The sequence below is a fragment of the Lactuca sativa genome, chromosome 6, assembly GCF_002870075.4.
Source record: "Lactuca sativa cultivar Salinas chromosome 6, Lsat_Salinas_v11, whole genome shotgun sequence".
NCBI lineage: Eukaryota > Viridiplantae > Streptophyta > Magnoliopsida > Asterales > Asteraceae > Lactuca > Lactuca sativa.
The window spans coordinates 37,389,150-37,401,080 of NC_056628.2; the positions used below are offsets into that span (position 1 = coordinate 37,389,150).

The 11,931-nt window shown below is 34.2% G+C and overlaps 2 protein-coding genes across 2 annotated transcripts; both read left to right on the top strand.

Moving 5' to 3' along the window:
• Window positions 1-241: 241 nt before the first annotated feature.
• On the top strand, window positions 242-2,199 carry LOC111894122 (uncharacterized). Its single transcript, XM_023890207.3, has 4 exons — window positions 242-612; window positions 933-1,043; window positions 1,623-1,691; window positions 1,928-2,199. The coding sequence occupies exons 1-4, from the start codon at window positions 463-465 to the stop codon at window positions 1,979-1,981; spliced, it is 384 nt and encodes a 127-aa protein (XP_023745975.1). The 5' UTR covers window positions 242-462; the 3' UTR covers window positions 1,982-2,199.
• A 664-nt stretch (window positions 2,200-2,863) lies between these two features.
• Window positions 2,864-4,398, top strand: LOC111894141 (transcription factor MYB27). The gene is made up of 4 exons (XM_023890229.3): window positions 2,864-3,345; window positions 3,440-3,569; window positions 3,639-3,736; window positions 3,972-4,398. The coding sequence occupies exons 1-4, from the start codon at window positions 3,222-3,224 to the stop codon at window positions 4,331-4,333; spliced, it is 714 nt and encodes a 237-aa protein (XP_023745997.1). The 5' UTR covers window positions 2,864-3,221; the 3' UTR covers window positions 4,334-4,398.
• Window positions 4,399-11,931: the final 7,533 nt, after the last annotated feature.

Genomic DNA, 11,931 nt, shown 5'->3' on the forward strand with positions numbered 1-11,931 from the left:
TTTTTCTAAAATAATAAAACTTTTTGGCTCATAAAAAAGATTTAGAACTTTATTAAAAAATTTCTTAAAATAAAAAGATTTTTCTGCATAGAACTTTTAATAAAGTTACAAACTTATTGAGTTTTTGTGCAATAAAAATAAATAAATCAGAAAAGGAACATGAAAATTATTCGAACCCAAAAGGGTCGGGTATAGGGGTCATTTAAGGTGGCAAGGGCCAAAACGGATGACCCAATTGCTTCATATCACAAAAGCCTTTTCTTAAACTCGATTAACAGCGACCAAAAATTCGAAATCCAAAACCTCCGGCCATTACACCATCTTCAATCTTCATCCATCCATTAACATCACCTCCTTAATCTTTATCTTACTGGTTGCAATTACACCATCTTCCAAGCCCCCTTCATTCCTTCATCCTTCCTAGTCCTCCCTCACTCTTCAACAACAACAAATAACCAATTAATGTCAAAGAAAGGAGGAGCTGTGTTACAAAAGGATGCGCCATGGAGGGCACCCTCTACAGGCGTCAAACCCCTCCCCAAAATCCACCATTCCCCCGTTCTTTGCATCGCTCAAAACCCCTACACCGACTATGCCGTCTCCCTCATGAAGGTACGTTTGGATTTTGTCTCTGTTTGCTTAAATTTAGTTAATTATGAGTGTGTGAGTTCCATATCTGTTCATCGAACATGGGTGTTCCTCTGTTTAAATAATAAATTGAAGTTCAGGATAAATTGAGGTCTTTCAAAAACTTTCTTCGCCGAAAGGGGATTAGGTGATTGTAGCTGTAATCTGTTCATCAATTGTGTTAGTGATACATAAAGGTTCCAAATTAGGGTGATTGTATATTTGTATCTGTAAACTGTTTTATAATCTGTTGTGGGTTTTCGTTCCATTTTGAATCTTTTGGGTTTTGAATCGGAATTCTGCAGCACCCGGATCCAATTGGACACGGTTTAGGAACAGAAGCGATAGTGGAAGCAGCAGGGCCAGAATGCATTGTTCCTGGACAGATTACGCCCATTAAACTTCTTGGATTAAAGGTTCGCTCTTTTATGAATCCATTCATCCAAAAGTAAAGTCCAGATTGATTTGTGATGTTTTGGTTTTTAATTAGTCGATCATTGCATAAAACTATAGAAATAAGTTTATTTGAATCTACAAGCTGAAAAATAGAACATATCAGTATTTACAAAACCAGAAGTTAGTTGCTTTTTATGTCTGTTTGGAAGCTAAAAGTTTCATGGAGAAGTTCATTCTTAATGCTAATTTGATCTATAATGTATCATCAATAACTATCGACATTTCAAGATTCTATTAACTTTCACATTGTATAGAGCAATCTTAATTCCATTAAAATGAGCCACACCCTGCTTAAATTGTTATTGATTTTGATCTTCTATAAGCATCAAGATTTACAGAAACATGGATAGATTCAGTGTCCCTGTTTTTCTTCAAAAAAATTTATGCTTTCAAGTTCTGGGATCAAAGTTATGAACATAATGAAGTAATGAACACTTTAAAATGATAATTTGATACGCATCTTGTTATAAATTTATCATCAAATTTGTTTGTGTGTGTAGTATTTGTCACTAAGTTTGATGTTTAACATGTGTATGCAGGTTTGGCCTGTTGATGTTGACTTGAAATTTTTGGAACCTGTTGGGAAAGAACTCAAGAACATTGGAAAGGTATATTCCATTTCTTTTTTAAAATTACATCTTTGCCCTTTTATCATCTTTACAAACAAATGAAATGGAATTCATTTGGACTCATTGTTTACTTTTAAGTAAAGCAATGACTTAAAAGATAGCAAATACTTTTTTACAATTGTGCATATCTATGTGTTCTTCAGCTTCTAATTTCTACTATAAAAATGTCGATTAAAGTTTATTTATTTATTTGTTTTTTTGTATATGTGGTGCAGTTTATGGATTCAGCAGTTGAGCTCATGAACAAATCATTCATGGATGAACGTTAGGAGTTGAAGGTTTATATTATGCGGATGTTACATTTATGAGTAGTAGTTTAATGACATAATCCAATGAAAAGTGTTTGTAATACCTTTTGTTAATGATTTCTCATCAATGTTTATGCTTTTTTAAGATGAAGAATGGTGTGTTGAAAGAAGAACAAGTGTTATACATATAAGAATTTATGAAATCTTCATTTGACTTTTGAGGTCAAACCTTTTGTTTATTTCAAGCTCAATATATATATGGATTATTTGTTATTTGTTAATCGTTATCATTATTTTTTTTTAATGTATGTAGCACTTAAAACTAGGAACAAACATTTCTTGAAAATTTATAGTCTTAGTGTTAATTTTGATTTTGGATCTTAGTTTGTTTGACCGAAAAGGTCAATTTAATTAGCCTACTCTTTGAATGAATGAAGTATTGTTGTGAACAACGTGCACTAGGAAATATTTCCTTTTGTGAAAAAAACACCTTGGCAAATGACTAGAATACCCTTATGTATCTTTAGTTGAAACCAAATAGTTTCATAGCCAATATGGGAATGATAAATCACAATGCCTACATGGCAATATATATATATATATATATATATATATATATATATATATATATATATATATATATATATATATATATATATATATATATATATATATATATATATAATGACTAGAATACCCTTATGGCAAAATGACAAGAATACCCTTATGTATCTTTAGTTGAAACCAAATAGTTTCATAGCCAACATGGGAATGATAAATCACAATGCTTACATGGCAAAATATATATAATGAATATGGTTGAAGGTAGATATTATTTATTAATTTTCATCTATTTTAGTGCTAAAGAAGCATGGACATGTGTATATTCTCATCTATATATGAACAACAAGCACGTGGACATGTTACTTTTTGCAAAAAAGACAAGTCTTTTGGAAATAACGATAATACCCTTATATACCTTTAGTTAAAAAAAGGGTTCGAGAAGTTGTAATCACCATAAAGAAGAAGCATAAACCGAAGTTTATGACGCAAACTCCCATACAAACCAATAGAAAACACCTTACAATCGTAAAGAAAAGACATGGTGGAGCTTCCACAATCACTAGCCTTACACATTGCTTTCCACCTACAGTCTCAATCCAAAATTTCCGTTCTTTAAAGTCTTCCTATAAATACAAACAGTTAAACACATAAAGAACAAACCCATAAACCCTAATTCAAACCATAAGTTTTGATTTTCATGTCGATTCATGATCCAAGAAACTTGCGTAGAGGGCCTTGGGTTGATGAAGAAGATGATAGATTGACTATCACTGTTGAAGCATTAGGTGAAAAACATTGGGATGCTTTGGCTAAACAATCAGGTATATATATAAGTTATAACATACGTTTAATTAAGGTTTTATTTTGATTAATTTTTTAAACTAATCATTATGAGTTAATGATTGGGACGCTAAGGTTTGAGGAGAAGTGGAAAAAGTTGTCGGCTTAGGTGGATGAACTATCTTCGACCCAATTTAAAGCATGGTGAGATCACAGATGAAGAAGAACACATAATACTTGATCTTCATAAACAATGGGGTAACAAGTAAGAATTTGTACACTTGTACTACAATATTTTGCGACAAATTTCAATATATGGGATATAATTACATAGGTGGTCAAGAATCGCTAAAAGATTGCCTGGAAGAACAGATAACGAGATCAAGAATTATTGGAGAAGTCATTTAAAAAAGAAAGCCGAAGCCCAACTAGGTTTATAAATATATATATATATATATATATATATATATATATATATATATATATATATATATATATATATATATATATATATATATATATATATATATATATATATATATATATATATATATATATATATATATATATATATATATATATATATATATATATATACTCTTATTATGTATTCATCGATCAAGATTATTCACGATCATGTTCATGTTCTAATGAAATTCTAAAGCAGAATACTTCGCGGGCATAAAAGAAGATGTGAAACAAGATTTCTTGACAACAAAATGCGACAGAAGCTTTGATCATGTTGGCGAAAGCAGCATGAATGATAAAGAGGATATTTTTGGAATTTCATCCATGGAAACACCTGAATCTTGTAACATGGATATTGCATTCGAAAGTGGTTCACCATATGAAAGTAGGATGTCGGATTTGATATCTTCGTGTTGTTGGGAAGGTGATCAAGAAGTAAAACATCATGAAGATTGCATGGGAACGTTTCCATGTTTCTGCAGTGAAGTTGGATCGAGTTCAGAAGAAAGTACGACACATGGTGTGTGGGATCTTTGGAGTCCCATTTGGGAAACGGGTTAAATTAGTTAATTCATGGTGTTCTTCATGTTTTTTTATGAAGAGTAAATAAATAATATTGAATTAAAGATACACGATGCTTTCTGAGCTTTTCGGTTATTATCTTAATGGTGTTCGAATTACGTACTTGTCTACTGAAATATGCGAGATGACGTTTACAGAAATGATAAAGTTTTTATAAAAAGTTTTACATACAAGTATATTTATAATAATTTGCACGGGTACTAAAAAAATCGAATAAAGAAAAAATATTTCTTTGACTCTTCATTGAAGAGGTCGTTTATAGCACAAGTCACATTTTGGAAATCCTCAATTTCTCCATTTGTTCAATAGGTTCTACGCTAATTAACATCTCATCACCCTCTCTACTTGGTGATCCACCAGCAAACACGAGTTTAAACGATCTAAGTGGAATGATTAATATATGAAACCCAAAAGAAATAGAACCATCGTATCATAGAACCATGTCCGACATAATTGGTCATTAATGAATTATAAAAGCTTATGTTGGGTTTGGAAGTACCAATGCACATGTGAAATAATTTCCTGAAAAAACTAAGGGCTTTGGTTGATTTCCCGTTCTCTAACACTGTCTACCACATTTATTAGGCCTGAGTATCGGTCGATCAGGTCGGTTTCGGGCTAAAGCTGAACCCAAACCGATAAATTCAGTTTTTGGGTTTTGAAACTCATTAGATTTGGTTTTTGAATGAGTTTAGTTTCGGTTTCGTGGGTTGCTTTTTGGGTTCAACCCATGAGTTGATGTGTTATGGGTCATGAGTTGATGTGTTATGGGTTTAAACTTGTGGGTTTGGTGTTTTAACTAATTTTCCATCAATATTAAATAAAATGAAACATGTGCCAATGAAGTTCTCAACACAACCAATCCATATAAATAAAAGAATTTAGGGGTTACATAATTTAAATCAGAAAAAACAATCACAAAATGGTAAGTGAAAATTAAACCCGATATTAGATTCAAGGGTTCCACAGAGAAGTCGAGAAGCTAAGCAAGTGACAAGTAATAATTATGCGAGGCTGAAAGAGTGAGATGAGATGAGCGTTAGGTGCCGCTTGTTTTTTCAAAGCGGAAATGCATGAAGTATGCGGACCACCTGTGCAACCCTCTGTAGCAGAAGAGAAGGACCAAACGGCTGTAACATGTAATAAAAATCTCTGCAGACTGCTGCAATAAGTTAAAATAAGGTGTGAAGATGTTTGAACCAAATGGTTAAATGTTGCGCCACGCAACACACGAGCAACAGTTTTTAAGTCAGAAGTCTTCTAAAAAACAAACAGTTGCAAATGGCTAAGTGTTGCGCGGCACAACAATATTTCAGTAGACAAGTACGTAAACAATAGGATTAGGGTTTTAATACTTTTTATAATTATTTTTTTAATAAACCATATAAAATTTATTAAAAATATATTAAATAATTAATAATATGTATATCGGGTCGGTTTCTTAGGTTTGGGTCGATTCCTTTCAGATTAATTCTGATCAATAATCAACTGATTCCAACTATTTCTAATTAATTCATAATTAATTATTAACTATTTCTAATTAATATATTAATCATATAATATATTAAGGGATAATGACTTGAGAGGTAACATACGTTAGCTTTTGGTCAATAATTTGTTTTTCTTGTTTTATTAACCATTGAACTTGTTGAAACGTGTAAATGTTATCCATATGAACGCTTTAGCTGGTTTCACAGGTTTGTATTTTAATACATATAAAAGAAGTATTAAGTGGAAATGACTTGGATTCCCCCCTCATTAAAATATAGGTCGATATCATATTTGGTCCGTAAACTAGATTAGGGCACCAATTCTTCGTCTCCTTCCATCATCTTTGAAGAATGGCATCATCATCAACTCAAAGTGGTCGGAACTTCTGTCACAACCCCAAACCGAAACGGCGGAAATGTTCGGGGGCGGAGGACGTCATGTTTAGTATCACAACACATGCATCATAGTAATCAAAGTAACAAACAACCATTGCATTAATATGAGTGTTTACAAAGTATGTGGTTCACATAAGATTGACTCCAAAAGTAAATAACAAAACAAGACATGCAACTACTATACTTCATCTTCTGAATCCCAGTGCGCGTACCTGTCTACTAGTTTCCTGAGAATACAAGTTATTTTGAAAGAGTAGATCAGCATTTAAGCTAGTGAGTTCATAAGTATTTAAGTGATGTAAAGTATGTTGTAAGTTCTTTTAGAAAAGTTCGCCTGTTCCTCCAGAAAATCCTATATTTTCTGATATGATGAATGAAAGTAAAAATGGCTCTACAATTCCTTCTATGAGTACTATATGGATACAAGTTATATACAATTTAGTAAACAGACAATCGATTGTGTGAATCTTCCCTAAGCCCACAACCAAACAAGGAATAGGGAATGAGGCGGAAGTCACGCATCCAATTGTTTGTTAGATCTTCACTGTATATAACCCTGGCGTATTCATTTGGTACTTACATAGTTAACTGTAATAGTTCTTTATATTTGATGAAAACATTCTTTAAGAAAATCATATATTTCCTTTAGTAAAAATGGTAACCACAATAGTTCCTTCTATAATCACTTGGTTTATACAAGCTATATATAATCTAATATCGAACGGACAGTTAAATATGTGAATCTACCCTAAGCCCACAACTAAATAAGGAACAGGAAGCAAGGCGGAAAGCACACATTCAACTGCCTATCGGATATTAATTACATATAACCCTGATGTATAAACTAAGGTATTATAGAATTAACCACTAAAGGTCCTTTAAGTTATACCGGTTTAATAAAATGGATTAAACCCTTTTGCTGATAAGTTTCTAGGTTAGCCTACTAAATGTTGTATCTGAAAAGAATGTTTTTGTACTAGAAAACGATATATTGAATTTGTATACTATGATCTGACCCATACCTGGTACTCCTTATGATTACTTGGTGTATACGGAATATATATATATATATATATATATATATATATATATATATATATATATATATATATATATATATATATATATATAGCTAAGATCGAATAGATAGTAGACTGGGTGAATCTGCTCTAAGCCCACAACCAAACAAGGAACAGGAAATGTAGCGGAAAGCACACATCCTACTGTCTGCCGGACCCGATTAGTATATATCCTTGATGTATCTACCGAGGAAGCATAAAGTTAGCATTATAGGCCCCCTTTTGACTGAATGTACTAAGACTCGACTGTACTATTTGTCTTTTGTAGTTTTCCCAAGTTCAAGACTATCTTTACTAGAAAATAGTTTGCATTACCTTTTATGTGAGAAGATCATATATGAGTGTAATGGGAAAATGAAAGTATTCAGTAATGTTGTATAAAGTAAATACTGAAACACTAACTACTTTAAAACCAGTTTGTTAATTAAGGTTAAAATGTGATGTGGTTATAACCATACTGATCGACAAGTGTTTAACACGACGACTTGCTGGCGTCGTAACTGATGTGACATTTGTCACCCCTTGGCCTGCCGGCAAAACTGTAGCGAACATTCGGGATGCGGGCTTATCAGTTCCGTATAGATCTATACACACAATGTCCTTTCTCCCTCCAGGAGACTCTGGTTACAAAACGCGACCTAGCAAGTATATTGCTAAGCCTTGAAGTAATCTCACATAAATGTTATCCTGTTCTTGTTACCGTATGTTCCTTTCTGTTCTTGTTATTGTATGTTCCTCCCTGTTCTTGTTATTATATGTTCTGAACCCCTAAACTATACTTATTATAGTTTACTAGTATGCTTGTTTTGTATTGTCTTTGAAGACTCGATTATCTACTGAATTATGATTGTACTTTAAAAATAGAGCTTTATAAACAACAAAGTAATGTAACTTTAAAAGAGTTTTTGAATTGATTTGATCACTTATAAAAGCATAATAAATCCTTTAACGTGATGGTTATCACAAATAACATTTACACAATATCATTGTGTTCAACTTGTATCCCCTCTTAAAAGCATTTAAAACATTTAAAAGATTGATTATAGGGGTATGAACTCACCTTATGTGGGTGATTCAATTGAAGATTTGTGTAAGGATGAGAAGTTCTACGAATGAATTTCCGAGACACAAACGAGTCCTAAATGACATATAGTGGCATATATAGGCATGTAATTAGTGTTTAAAACAACTAACATGCAAGGAAACAACCTTTAGGACTAGGAAACACTTGAAATGAAGTGTTACAATCACATGTGATTGTATGAAAGGGAGTTTATGGCTAAAGGAAGACGTGTTCACGGCCACACTTGAGTTTACGTCCAAAGGAAGATGTGTTCACGGCCACACTTGAGTTTACGACCGTAAACTCTTCAGGATTATGCACTAATTGCTTGTTTCATGGCTAGGAATCAAGTGTTTCTTATGGATAACTAGATGATAGAAGAGATACTCACACTTTGGAAGACTTTAGGGTGTTTACGGCCCAAGAACTAGTGTGTGTTCTTGGTTTTATTGGTGTTCTTGATGATTTGAAGATCTAACCCCAAAAAGAGATGAATTCACGGATGAAATCATAGGGTTTTACTAGATCAAGAAGGATATAAACTAATCATGAAAGAATCACTTACAACTTTGACGAGAAATGGAAGTGTTCTTGATGATACTTGAGAGAGAAATGAGTGTTCTTGACTTGAAGATGTGAGAAATAAAGAACAAATGAAGGAAATCTATACTTATCATGAGAGTTCACGGCCACCAAGAGTTTAAGGCCGTAAACTCCTTGTGATGGAGTTTCTGGCTCAATTGCAACCCAATGAACTTAAGCTGACACACCCCAACACACAATCCTTAAGTGTAATAGGTTTAGAACACTCAAACAAACCTATAACAATGCTAAAAGATAGCATAAACAAGTCTAAAGTTTGATTAGATTGGTTGGCTTTGCCAGATAAAGATTTTCGGGCTGTCACAACTTCATTGTAGTGAATTTGTAATGCCAGTTTCCAGGTATTTGCATTGTTGGCCTTGCTTTGTATTAACTTTTCATTTTGGTCCCAAACGCCAAGTGTTAGGAATGGAACGCCAGACGTAAGTTTATGAACGATACGGGTTCACACACATAGGACGAACCCTAATTTTTAGGGTTTGCACCCTATTTAAAGGCCATTATAGCCTCAAAACAATTCTTATCTCCAACCTCCATCCCTTATAGCCCTCATTTCAAAACCCTAAGTGTGTGTGAGTGTTTTGAAGCCTCAGAGTAACGTTTTGATATCATTTTAGTGTTCTTGGTGGAGAAGGAAAATCTTTGGAATGTTGGTGTTGCTCTCTAGACTTTGGATCTGGACTCTTGACATCTTGGAGCACCATTTGGAGGTATAAAGTTCAGATCTTGATGACTTCTTTAATAGATCTTGCTTAAGTGTAGTTTTATGTTCTTTTTGGTCCAAGGAACTTCAATTATGTGAGTTTAGAATGCTCCAGAGGTTTAGGATGTCCTTTTCAAGCATTTTGGAGGGTTTAGAATCATAAAAATGCAAGCTTGGACCTTGATACTCTTCCATGCAAGATTTTTGAAACTTTAGAGTATGATTTAAGTTAGAGTTTGGTGTTAGGGTATTTGTAGCCATGCAAACTCATAAAGGTTGCAACTTTATGGCTTTAGACGTTATTTTAGCATTAGATATGAAGTTTGAACGTTAGTTCTTAAGCTATTAAGAAATTGGATAATGATTTGGGATTCTGTGGTTACGCAGGCGTTTGGGTCAGAACGTTGTGCGTTCGGACGCCATATGCTATTGAGCGAACACTAGCTGTTCTCCCAGAAGCCCATTGGATCGATTTTGGGCCTCGGGCCATTTAGGATTTTGGGCTTGAATTTATTGGGTCTTGTAGGGAAAGGGGCAAAATGGTCTTTTTCCCCTAATATGATGAAGGATGAGTGGACCATTTGTATGGGATACAACCCTAGTTATTGATTGGAGCCGTTTCTAGATTGTGTTTAGTGTGAGGAACAGTGTTTGCACCAGATCGAGTGTTGATTCAGCTATCTTCTGTTAGACGTGAGTCTCCTCTCAGTGTTTTGTGGTTCGAAGGCACCAATGCCAACCCATGATTTATTATGATTATGATGCTAGTTTTCTGTATGACTCTTGCACGTGTAGTATGTGATATGAATTTCGGGCGGGGCCCGATGCCTGGTGGGGCTTGATGAGTGTATTGTATGCTAGTTGTCTTAATGATTCTTGCATGTGTTTTATGTATTTATATGTATCTATATGTATACCAGGCTAGGACCGATGGTAGGCGGGGACTGATGAATGTGATGAGGCGGGGCCCATCTCATATTATTGAAAGATCTGTTCCGAGCAGGGCTCGATGCTGGGCGGGGCCTGATGGTTGTTGGGCATTGCCCATTGTATATTTGATATGTATGGCATGAAGCATTTTGGGGAACTCACTAATCTTCATGCTTACGGTTTTCAGTTTATGTTTCAGGTACTTCCGGATCGAAGGGGAAGGGCTCGAGATGATCGCATCGCACATACCACGTTGTTCCGGATTTTGTGATTTGATGTACTTGGATGATTATTGACATACTCTGATTTTCTTTTATGGTTTTACAAACACATTTTGAATGATGGTTTTACTATTATTAAAATAAAATTCTTGGTCTTAATTTTTGAGACATTACAAGTTGGTATCAAAGCCTTGGTTTGAGGGATTCAAACATACTCTTGGGTGTGTCTAAACTCAAACTGAGGGTTTGGTAGATTTTTATAAACTAAATAGTTTTATTAAAGGATTTTCTAATAAAATAAAGGGATGTGGTGCATGCAATTGACCAAGCTCAAGTAAGTTTTCCTAAAATACACATGCATGTTTTATGATTATACTTTGAATTGTAAATTTGAGATCTAAATGATAGATTAGGGCTAAGGATCTGCTAAGGATTTCATGATTAGGGGAGATGCCTTTGTATGCATGTTATTTAAGCTTTAGAATTGCATGCCAGTATGAATTTTCAGATGATTGGATAGAATGGCTTGATTAGATGGTATGCTGGTTAGACTTTCCTATACTCAAATGTTGCTTGCTTCGTGCTTTGTGGGACTCATAATGATGTGAAGTAATTATTTCATGAATATGTTAAGTTGCATGCTACATGCGTCAGATAATCTCAGACTGGTTGATTTGGCCTTATGGCACAACTCTCGTATGAGTCTAACCATTGTAGGGTTGAGTCTTTTAGTCGAAGGATTATCTAAGCTTTGTTGCATTCAATTGTATTCATGAAGTAGTTAACTGACATTAGTATGGGACCTTCAGCAACGGATGGTAGGTTGGGGCGAGGAATCCTTGGAGAACCTAGGAAGTATGATAGCACAACGAAGACGTTGGTAGCCAGTGAGCTTGAGAATTCCTTTTATTGGTCTATGGCTTGGAGTGTTACTACACGAATGCTGCTTGCTTTATGCCTTGTGGGACTCTTGATGGTGTGAGTTAACTATTGAGTGAATATGTGAAGTCACATGTGGCAAAGGTTAAATAATCTCAAAGTGATAGATTTGACTTTATTGCGCAACTCTCGTCTGAGTCTAATCGTGGTAGG